Source organism: Oreochromis niloticus, linkage group LG18, assembly GCF_001858045.2.
Source record: "Oreochromis niloticus isolate F11D_XX linkage group LG18, O_niloticus_UMD_NMBU, whole genome shotgun sequence".
Lineage (NCBI taxonomy): Eukaryota > Metazoa > Chordata > Actinopteri > Cichliformes > Cichlidae > Oreochromis > Oreochromis niloticus.
The window spans coordinates 9260555-9272338 of record NC_031982.2 but is presented as its reverse complement, the minus strand read 5'-3'; the positions used below and the strand labels follow the sequence as shown (position 1 = coordinate 9272338).

Sequence of the window (11784 nt, the reverse complement as noted above, 5' to 3'; positions counted from 1 at the left end):
TGAATTGAGAAACATGGAATGTTGGGTGAATACGTAAGGAGGCTGGTAACTTTAGCTCGTCTGCTGCAGGGCTAATGACGGTGGCCACTTAATAATGGCCGATGTAATGTGGGGCGAACTTGTGTGATAGTGACTTTAGCAGAATGTCTTTAACTAGATCTATCGCCATCTCTATGAACAATGATGGGTGGCATCCTAGGGAAACTTAGAAAGGTGAGAGACCAGTAGCAGAAGCAGTGAGAGAACTATGAGTGTACTCTACCCAGGTTTTATATGATGACCCTGTTGCCGGGTTGTGGGAGGTGATACAGCAGAGAACGATTCCAGTTCTTGATTTACTTGTTCAGTTTGGAGGTTGGTCTAGGGATGGTAACTGAAATTGAGACTGACCCGGGCTCCAAGTCCCGAACAAAAGAACTGGGAACCGCAATCTGAAATAATTTCAACAGGGATTCCAATGGAGCTGGAAAACACGATCAGTCAAGAGTTTGGGGTTTCAGCAGCAGAGGGTAATTTGTCCAAAGCATGAAGTGAGCTGATTAAGGAAATCTGTCGAGTATGGTGAGTATTACAGTTTTTCTTGAGGAAGTGGGGAGTCTGGTAACAAAATCCAGTGAAATATGTGACCAGGGTCTGTGTAGAATGGCCAAGGACTGGAGTAATCCAGAGAGGCGTTGGTTATCGTGTTTGTTTTGGGCAGAGGCTGAACAGGCTTCTACATAATCCCTCACATCTTTTTCAAGAGAATTCCACCAAAAATGATGATGATGATGAGCCAGATGGACGTACATCAGATGAGACTTGCGGATATATTTTTCCATGGCCTCTCTCTCTTGTTGAAACAGATTGCAGAGCCGGCTGGATGATAGAGGGGCTCCCAGGAACAGATCTATAGTAAAATCACCGCAGCGATTCGGTGAAAGAGACAATGCTTTGGCCTGACTGAATACTTCGTGGAGGTCATGGTATTTGATGATGGAGAGATCTGTTGGGGAAGAGGCAGCAACACAGGAGTTACAGGTCACAGTGGGTAGTGCAGAGGTGAGTGCAGCTAGCGCAGTTAGCCAAACAGAAAGGACACCAACTTCAGATCCTATGACCAGGCAAGTCAATGTAAGGGTTGTGCTTTTGAAGCCAGAGGTAGCTGAGGATCACGGGAATGTCCGGGAGGTGAATGTAAAGAACGTGAGAGTCTCCTGGTGGTTGCCGGACATGATTAGACTGACAGGTTCAGTTTAGTGGGTTATAGTGGCGAATCATTGATTGTTTAGAGTGGTAGCAGGAATGGGGGGATTGAAAGGAACAAAAGGGAGATGCAACTGCTTAGCTAGTTCAATATGTATAAGGTTCTGCTCTACCCCAGAATCTACAAGAGCCTGTAGAGTCCGAGTGACATGGTTTAGGATAGGAGTCACAGATAGCAGTAACTGGGGTTTAGTAGATGTCAGGGATCTGCCCACCCGTATCCCCGAACTTACTGGCAGGAGGAGCCTTTTGGATGAATTGGGCAAGAGGCGATGAAGGTGGCCTGCAATACAAGCATTTCCGACAATGAAAACGTCTCACTCTCTCTCTTCTGCAGTTAGCCACGAACTGCCTATTGGGATGGGCTCGGGATGTGGTTCGGTTGAGAGGGAGAGAGGAGGTGACAGAGCGGAGGTTGACACCTCCCACAGCAAAATTAGTATGGCTCGGATCGGGCCCATACACTTTCTCTAAACTGAATGCTTCCTAACTATATTCATACACATTCACAGTCTTGACATGCAGACTGGAGGAGCCAGGGATCAAACCACTAAGCTTCTGATCAGTAGGTGACCCGCTCTACCTCCTGAGCTACAGCCACCCAGTGGTAAACACGAGTAAACCCTCACTAGGTTTTGGATGAAGTGTACACTCACAAACCTGTCAAACCTGCATTTGAAACGTTGGCTACCATAGCAGTGTAGTATTGCAACATGGCATTTGGGTCTTCTAACTAAAATAGGAAAATAGGAACATAAACAGTGGTATCCATGCCAGACCTGGCCCACATCTGGTTGACATACACCCTGCCATGACACCAGTCAGTCAGAAGTGCCAGCTTGATGCCGGATCCGGGCCAGACCTTTCTATGACCCTGGGCCACATAAACCAAACCACAATCCGGCCAGACATGGCATGCCATCACACACGGTCGACAGTACCATCTACGCCAGGCCTGGCCCATATCTGGATGACATACCACTTACCATGCCAGAAGTCAGCCAGCACTGCCGGCTTGACACCAGATCCGGGCCAGACCTGTCTGCTATGTGGGCTGAAGCGGCGGTGCGGAGATGGAAATTGGAGACGAATAGAAGAAAGCGCGGTGGGACTTGTAGTTCTTTCTGGCCTCTCTTTCCCTCAAGCGATTATCTGTCCTAAGGGAGAGAGAGATCAAATCCTTGAAAGAGGAAAGGTCATCATGGGAGGCTACATGATCCCTCACCTGATCATTGAGGGCCTGGAGAAAAACTCCCTGGAGGGCATAATCGGACTAGCCAGCCTCGTCTGCTGTGGTACGAAAGTCAGTCACAAACTCCACAACACTACGCTTCCCCTGCTGTATATTTTGTAGTGTCTTAGCTGCGCTGCTCTCAGAGAGAAAGTAAGAGAATTTTTATTTTAATTCCACCAAAAACTCATCATGCGGGCAGGAAGAGATCAGGTGGAAAGAAAAATCAGTCAGCGAGTGCTTTTCCCTTCAGCATTCCCACTACACAAAGAACCAATAACAAGTAAAGAACTAATATTTAATTGTATCTTTAGGTGCTTTTTTATTAGCTGGACACAATAACACATAATTTGTTCCTATCTATAAAAAAATACCAAAGAAAACAGTCTGACAGGCATGGAATAGAATTTTAAAGTCATTCCTAAAGAGTTGTTTACCAAATACTTTATCTTTACAAAAATAAATCTGAGGAAACTGGAAAAGTGGAGGATAAAAGAAGAAATGGCAAGTCTAAAAAACCATTTGCAACAAAAGGGAGGCTGTCAAAAACATTCTTAAGAAAGGGAAACGGGAAATAAAGGCTAAAGTGTGCCAAATTACACAAAAAATCACTGAAAATCTGTGGAACAGGGAGTTTGTGGAGTTACAGATGTATCCAAATTTGCCATACTTGGTTCAAACTGTTATCAATATGTATGTAGGAGGAGGTCCGAAGAGAGAGGTACAACAGTGAGTGTCTACAGTCATCTGTAAAACCTTGTGGAGTCTTTGTCATCGTTTAGGGCTGCATTTTATGTATGTTTGCACGCTTTAATAAATCACTGCACCAATTTCCATTTTCCTAACAAAATATAAAAAATGAGGCGTTCAAGAATACTGCATGGGACTTTAGTTGTCATGAAGGGCGAAATTAGCTATAAAGGCTAACATAGTTTTATAAGCCGGGCAATTAATGCCTATTTCTGGTTTAAAAAATAAATAAATAAAAAAAAACCCTCGACATTTAAACAGCCTTATGTGGAAAGTCATACAACATATTTGGCAGCTGTGCACTGGCTTCATTTTTAGCCAAAGTTGACACTCAATGCAAGCACTCTTACTGAGAAGCAGATAGAGAAGACTTTGCACCAGTAATGAGCCTTTTCATACAGCCGCTGTGCTTCTGTTGACCTTTTTACGGTACAATCAATAGCAGACACGCCAAAAAAATAGTATCCAGTACTATTGATTGGAAATGTGGTCAGGTTTACACTTCTTTATGTCATATCTCTTGATGATGACTCAGGAAGTACATTTAAGTCTCAAATTGCATATCTAACTAACTTAGGCTACAATTTAAAAGGTTTCTTTGCAATGAGAATAATTTGTCATTAAGACAAAGACAGGATAGTTGTGAACATGTTCTACTGCAGTCTCTTTTTAATAATGACTCTCTAATAAGAACTAAATATCCTCTAAAGCTTGAGATGTATGACATAGAATTGTGATCACTCTAAATGAGTCATACAGGGTCTGAGGGTCCATTCAAGAAAGAAATGATTCAAACAGATGAACCATTTATATCTTTTTGAAGTCATGGAAACATTGGACAGGAAGCCATTAAAAGATCATATGTACAAGAGCTTTTTCATCCTTTAATGCCATGATGCCCAGGATGGTCTCTATAAAACAGAAACTAAAAAATGTTAAAATACAAAAATTAACATAGAAATAAATGTCTATAATTACATTTAGCTAACAATTTTATGTAATTTTGTCTGTGCAATAGGGTAACAGTGTCACAATACGGCTGTGTGCAGGCAAGAGTAGGACCCAAACGCAAACTCGCAGAGACAAAAAGTAAACTCAAAAAACACAGCTTTATTGCTGGCGTGGAAGGGAAACAAAAAATAAAACTAAACTGGGAAACCTAATACTAAAACATACATGGAAACACAGGGAGAATCACACAGCTATGTTGGAGGACGCAACACTAACAAAGAGAAACATGGGGTTTAAATACACTGAGGGATAACGAGGGGAATGAGCCACAGGAGGAGAGCACAGCTGGGAGTAATTAGGCAGGACGAGACAAGGGAAGCAAAACTAGAAACATTAACATAGGACATAGACTGTGAAAGTAAAACAGGAAACACTGACTGAACTCAAGACATGCAAACTTAACAGACTGGGGAGAACAGAACATAGGGACCTGAAACATGGGACAGAAAGGCAGAGTAGACACAACATGAACATAACAACGCCACAGGGGAAGAGTAAAACAAAATACAGGAACACAGGACCTCTTTCAAAATAAAATGGGAAATATAATGAAGTGCAAACATGACAACATAAGAAACACAGACATGAAACACATTAAGGACAAGGGAGACTTAACAGGGGTTGGATACACAAGGGGAATCTAATAAACAAATGAACTTAGATAACCTAATGAACTTAAACATAAACCATAAATATCAAAATAACTTAAAACGCTGGGTCAAAAGACCCAGGATCATGACAAACAGACACAGTTAGCTTCTGGCTTTGGTAATTTGGTGACTTGAAAAACTTAGCATGAATGAAACCTCTATAATCTGCATATTGGCATGTAAATTATAACATTGATGTGACTAAAGTGTTAGCCAGGAATTAATATTTGACTTAAAGATGGAGATATACCTGATGTGAACTATTGCTCAAGACCTAGAGATTTGTTTTTACCAGAATTTTTGTTTTCATCATTTTAAAAGCAGCATTTAAGCACGGCCATCTAGAATAGAATTAGGTAAAAGTAATATGTTTTTTATGAGGATCTGTGATGTGGTGAATACATTTATACTACAATGTTCTTTTTATCACCATCAGTCTCTTAGTTGACTAAGATTGAGATCACTTCAGTCACTAGATGTGCTGATGAGCATTTTCTCAGATATTTTGAAGGATTTAACTGTTTTTATTAGACATTTCCTAAATCTATGTCTTAAACCTTTCTTCTTCTCAAACCCTTGATAATATCTTAGCTGCTGAGATCAGGCCGTGCAATTCCATGTAGCCAAACTGACAACACAGGTGTCGCCAGGTGTATATACATCTGTGTGTGTGTGCTTCAAGAAATGGTTAGGTATTTGCTGCACGTACCTGCATAAGGCTCGAGGAAAAAGCTATATGCATCAAACTCTCTCTGTGCAGCTGCTCCCTGCTTGAGCATATATGGAGTTGGGAACAAAATGTTTTTGTATTTGCACCCTATTTATATTTTTATTCCCACAATGTAGAAGGAACACCTCTGGAACATCACTTAGAATTAAAAGTCAGTGGAGCAGCCTGCTTTAATTATCACAGCACTGCTTGATTGCCGCCATAACTTACAGATAATATTCTGCCCACCAGCTGTTCAGCGTTGTGAAGCTAAAATGATCAGATGGGCACAGAGCTCTGTCATGCTCTCCACTGCATTGCTGTATCTTAAATTAAATATTCCAACAATAATCATACTATTTAAAACCTCAGAGTAAGTGGAGTGAGCCAGTGTGTGTGTGTGTGTGTGTGTGTTCAGGTCTTTCTCATGTTGTGGGGCCCTGAACTTGTCACATAATGGGGACATGTTTCTTTATGGGAACCAAAAGCAAGTCCCTTTGATGTTATTCGGTAATGTTGTACAGCTGAGGCTGGGTTAGGTGTAAGAAGTAAACACTTCATCTGCTGTAGGTGAACTGAAGAACTCAAGGCAGTGCTGACACATCTCATTAGCGTTCCCATCCCCGTATTAGCTCCTGAAAAGGACTCTCTGACTTCAGTGTTCTCCAGCCTAATGTTCAGTTCAATCTTTGCTTGTGAACCGTCCAGGATGCACCCCGCCTTTTGCTAAGTCACAGCTGGGATAGTCCACTATCACATTATAGCACACGTCATAAATTGTAAATGCAATGAATGAAACACTGTATTAAAGTAAGGTTATGGTCAGGCAACTCTATCCTTGGACTTCGAGAGAGTCTCCAGAAAATGATCGTAAGACCAGTGCCACGTCCTCGAAAGTCACGAAGTCAAGGATATGCATTCTCATGTTTGCGTGTGTGACTGGAGAGAGAGAGAGAGAGAGGGAGAGGGAGGGAGAGAGAGAGATGTAGGAGGTTGGTGGGCGCTGCAGTTTTCTTCAAATTCAAAGTTTTTCACCTCCATCTCTCTGCGCGTTCACTCACTGAGAAACACGCTGCCGATGAAAAACAACGCGCTGCTCCACTGGTCTAACCACGGGGCGCGCTCCCACGCAGGAACATTCCTCTTCTATTCCTCCAGGCGCTCATTAAGTGTTTTTTCTTTCTTTCATTTTCTTTTTTCCCCCGCTTTCTGTTGCAACATGAGCGCTGAATGCAGCAGTTACTACAGCGCTGACGGGGTGTTCGTGGACTCGTTCTCCTGCCCTAAACCAGGGAATGCTGCCGCTGCCATCTACTGTTGTGGATTTAACGATATTAAATATTGCTGTGATGATGCCAACAGTTTTTTCCCGTATGAGTACGGGTACATGTGGTGGCTCAGGCAAGTGCAATTTCCACTTTCTTCTCTATTTCTTTTCTTTTCTGCCTTTAAAAAAAATAAAATAATGGCCTTGTTATCAGTAGATGAGGTAATCACTAATAATCACAATATTTTCTTCATTTTTAATGTTTACTTTTTTGCGCAATAAAAGCCTTACTTAATTGACATTATTGAACCCTTAATCTTTGAGAAAACCAATTGCCTCTGTTCCTGGTGTTCCTTGAAGACTTCAGTTCATCCATTCACTGCATAAAGAACTTGTTTTCGTTTTAATTCTGCGAGAAAGACCCATCTATGGAATGCACTTAAAAATATTTAGCAGATAAAAAAGTTGTCTTTCACGTTCATTGTTTTTTTTTAATCCTCACATCAGTCAGTGTCCTCTCCTCTCTGTTCATTAAGGGATCAACTTAAAAAGATCTTTTTCTCGCTTCTCCTCTCAGTATCGGTGCTCTGGTCGGTCTGTCTATAGCAGCGGTCGTCCTCCTTGCTTTCCTCATCACTGTATGTGTCCTCTGCTACCTCTTTATCGTCACCAAACCCACTCGTCGTCTTGACAACGGCCTACCCCTAAGAGCACCAGGTTAGTATGTGTGAATCCTCTCCTGAATTCCCTCTGATGATAGGAATTTGTTTGTTTGTGTAATTTCTGACAAAATCTCAACATTTTTACTTTAAAAAAAAATTTTTAATCAGTGTTGAAGTCTTTTACAGAGAGCTCGTAATAAATCATTGTATTCTGTGCAATTGTCTGTGGCTTCTTGGCAGGAGATCCCAGTGAGGGGCCGAGTCATGTGAGGGTGCCCTGCGCCGCTGCGCCACAAAGATTCAAAAATCCCTTCGTGAACAGGAAGGTGGATTGTGACAATCAGTCGCCAGACCCAGACCACCTTTTCCAGAGGTGTTTTACACCCACAGTCACTGGAGTGAAAGTGGAAAGTCCTTCATAAATGACTCTTTTTTAAATATAAGGACAGCAGCACTCTGTCAATAAGGCAAATCAATGAGGAAACAGCCTTTTGGTACCAGTGGACAACTATGAATGAGAGGAAAGTAACTGATACAGTGTGAGCGGTGGCTGAGAGGAGTATATACTGAGTAACACAACTTTAGACCAGTATTAAGAAGCACGCGCTCAGAAGGCTGTGACGTCTCTTGCCTGTTGACATTTTTCATGCATTAAAGTCGTCTTATCCTCATGGCCTCCTCATGGGTGGAAATTACTTATCCTCCATCTTTTTGGAAACGAATGCATAAATTTGGCTTTCTGAAAGCCAAAGATTCATTAAGAACACATGAATCATTGAGTCATATGCAGTTTACAGTGAGGACATACAGTTTTAGGCACATTTATGTGCTGAAGATGTTGCACTTGGGTAAGAGAAAGCCAAGCTAATGTTTTAAGTCAGGAGGTACTCTGATTTGAATCTGCTACATTTTACTCAGGGACTGAAGGATTTGTGGGAGTGAAACGTTCCCACCTCAACACAGAACTGCACCATCAATTGACTTTTCAGATCTTTAAAATGGCTTATGTTTACATTCTCTGGACAAGCAACCTCAAGTAAAACCCTTTGTGATGGCTGGAGGCGGGCTTGGATTGTTGAGTATCTCTTATTCTGACACTGGAGTTTGTGGTTTATATTATGTGTCCTGCTGGCAGTCCAGTGCAGGTTTCTTATAACCACAGTCATCATGTTTCTCTAACATAACCAACAAGGATTCTGCTGAAGAGTCAAATTCCTCTTAATTATCACATCAGTTAACATGAAGGAGCCTGATTGTAGCGTAATTCTCACAGATTTTAGAGTTAAAATCGCATCGCTGTATACCTGAATCACTTTTAAAGGATCCCATTCTTATTCATTATTATTGTGAAGAATGAACCAGTCAACTTATGCTGTGCGCTGTACAGTTTCACATAAACAAAACCTCTTTTATTGCATAAAATCTGGGAGGCAGAAGAGGATCTAACACAGGCAGTACTCTGATTAAAAAAGCTGAACCTGAATGCAATAGCAAGGCGCTACATCAGTGAATCACATGCAAGCACACATTCCTGGGGGAGTACATTTCCACTAATAAACTGTGATCATTATGGCATAAGATCTATTAACTGGTGATGGCAACAAATGTTTAGAATCGTAAAACTTTGTCTGAGTACTGTTAAGCGCTGCTATCCATCAAAAGCTTCAAATTCATGCATCTGCTACTGAAATGGCACTTTGCAGCTGTATTTAATGGATGACATTAAGCCGAATGTTTCCCCAATACTGGCTCATGTGGTTCGGAAACCTAACATATAGGATGAATAGATAGGTGTTTCTGGAAAGAAGCATGCATTTTATTGTAAGAGTGTCCTCTAGTGGCCATAGTAATAATGACTAAGAAGAAGGAGGTCAGGGTGGATGGATGGGTTGTATTTTCAAATTGTCCTAAGCAGTGTTGGGGTTGTTACGCATTAACAAAAAGAGAAAAAAAAGGAAAAGAATGTATTACACATTACTCGTTACTTTTCTTAAAAGTAATGCAGTATGTTACTCAATTACTCGTCAGAAGAAGTAATTAACTACACTACTTGTTATATTACTTTCTTGTCACATTGTAACGTGACCTGAAACACACTGTCACATAATCACCAACAATAGAACAACATAAACCTGAGGCTACACTTTAATAGTATTCTGGGTTCTTGGCTAGCTTTGTGTTAACATGCTGTCCGTGCAGAAGAGCTGAAGCTGTGTTAGCAACTGTTATGGATGCAGTTTGCACGTGCTACAATGGAAGAGGTCTGCTTTAACCTAATGCCATTTTTTCCCTCATACACCTTACCAAGTTTTTTTCGTGCCTAAATCTAACCAAACCAAGGTGAAAAACATCTGTGACCAAAGGTGCAAGTTTTTCAGGACAAAATCAAAGCTTTCTGACCACCGTGCCATTTAGTCAAGAACAATTTGTTAGTCTTTTTTTTTATATATACAAAGCCTTTATTGTTAGGACATCTCAAGCAAGATGGTGCAGACAACAACCCCTATACAAACACAGTCAGCTTTGATGAGTTTCAGCTTCGCTTATCACGTTGGCTTTCAAGCTTTTGTGTGAAGAGTCCTGATCGGTTTTCACTGTTATTGTAGAAGCTGCTGTTTTGTGAACTCACTAGAAGGCTATGCTTAATATGTTCTGGATAATCAAACCTTTCAAGTGCACTTGCTTTTTGTTTTTTTGTTTTTTGTTGATGATCTGAATGTTGATGCGAAATTAATGCAAAATGTCCGATATCTGTGCTTTGCTTGTTCATGTTTTAATTTGGTTACCGAGCCCGGTAACCAAATTAAAATTCCTGTTTCAACACTGTTCCATTTTCTCTGTTAAAACATGGTCTAAACGTAAAAAAGAATTAAAGAAGCCTCCTTTAAGAATTTTTGTGCTTTGCTGGCATGTAAGTGTGAGCTCTGTTATTTAACATTAATTTACATTTGATGAAAGAGGAAAACAAGATGTTTACTCAGTTTCATCCATATATGTTTGACTAGAATGGCTTTCAAATACTTCACTTGAATGTACACATTCACACTATTCTTCAAAGAGCATCAGTAAAACCTGAATGAAAGTACATCACATCATATGTCATGCCTACGTGGTGCCTGATCAACTGCAATGTGAATACGATTTAAGTGCAGAACATGGAAATTATTTATCTTAAAAATAACACCACTCCTTAAACTCTTAATCTCTTTTCATTTCTTTTGGTTGGTTTTCTTAGCACAAACTTGCTTTTCAAAGAAATACTTTTAGTTAATGTTTGTTGTTTTTCTATTAAATGTGCTCAGCTGAGCAACTGATGATGATGAAGCCTCTCTTCGGCTCACTTTCTATATTGCAGGCTGCTTTGGTGGTTGAAGAAATTAAGAGACAAAGATTAGAACGGTCAGTGAGACTCCGAGTTCGACAGATTTGTTACTGGCTCTCAGTTCTTCTAATCATTTCTCTGCAGAGAGGCAGAGTCTCTGAAAGCCAGCAGGAGTGACAACAAGCCCTCTTTGATCATCCTGCACTGCAGTTCAAGGAGTTAGGCAGTCTGGTTATTAACCTTATTTGGGTTGTAAATAAAAATATACTTCCATAACAGCCATCAATTACAGATATTAGCTCTCTGTAGGTGTATAAAGCACCAAAGGCATTTTGCTCAGCTCTGAGTATAATGACAAAGGCTATAAATGGCTGATATTTTAGATTCTTTTTACAGTCTAATTGCACACAAATCTGAGTGAGTAATGCATTCCTGTAATAGAGAACAAGCTGACTTTTAGGACCTTCATTAGCATCTACTTGCTTCACACTCTGCAAAGATTCATGTATTCAAACTGATTGCTTTTGTCTGGGAGGGGTGATGTGCAAGACCTGTTAGATGGCAAACGGACAACTGTAAAAGCATTTTGTAGATGTTTGTCATAATGGTACAAGTGAGAGCAAACCAATTAAACCTGCTGGTTTAAATGAGTGCAAACCTACTGTACAAGACATACTTTATGTATTTGGAGGACTTCATTTGTAGCTCACATCTAAGTGCTGCACTGAGTAAAAATCGTTTCATAATCTGCTCTAACAGCTCCACTGTAGATTTGGCTGTGGGGAATTACAAGAGATAGAAACTCCCAGCAACCCTAAATTGGATAAGCAGAAGAGGATGGATGGGTAATATAAAAAAGCTTGTTTTTTTTATTGAATAAATAGAACTAAAAAAGCTTCACAAAAATTATGAACTTTTTCTGTTTGAAAGAATTTTC

At 40.5% G+C, this 11784-nt stretch overlaps 1 protein-coding gene across 1 annotated transcript; it reads left to right on the top strand.

The window, feature by feature from the left end:
- Positions 1 to 6227: 6227 nt before the first annotated feature.
- Positions 6228 to 10765, top strand: LOC100711600 (protein shisa-like-2A). Its single transcript, XM_003453315.5, has 3 exons — positions 6228 to 6997; positions 7441 to 7580; positions 7766 to 10765. Exons 1-3 carry the CDS (start codon positions 6510 to 6512, stop codon positions 7945 to 7947), a joined length of 810 nt encoding a protein of 269 aa, XP_003453363.5. The 5' UTR covers positions 6228 to 6509; the 3' UTR covers positions 7948 to 10765.
- The last annotated feature ends 1019 nt before the right edge of the window (positions 10766 to 11784 follow it).

Coding starts and splice junctions, on each gene's coding strand:
- LOC100711600 (XM_003453315.5), top strand. CDS start 6,510: ATGCATTCTCATGTTTGCGTGTGTGACTGGAGAGAGAGAGAGAGAGAG. Junction 6,998..7,440: donor GGGTACATGTGGTGGCTCAG/GCAAGTGCAATT, acceptor TTCTCCTCTCAG/TATCGGTGCTCTGGTCGGTC. Junction 7,581..7,765: donor CCTACCCCTAAGAGCACCAG/GTTAGTATGTGT, acceptor GCTTCTTGGCAG/GAGATCCCAGTGAGGGGCCG.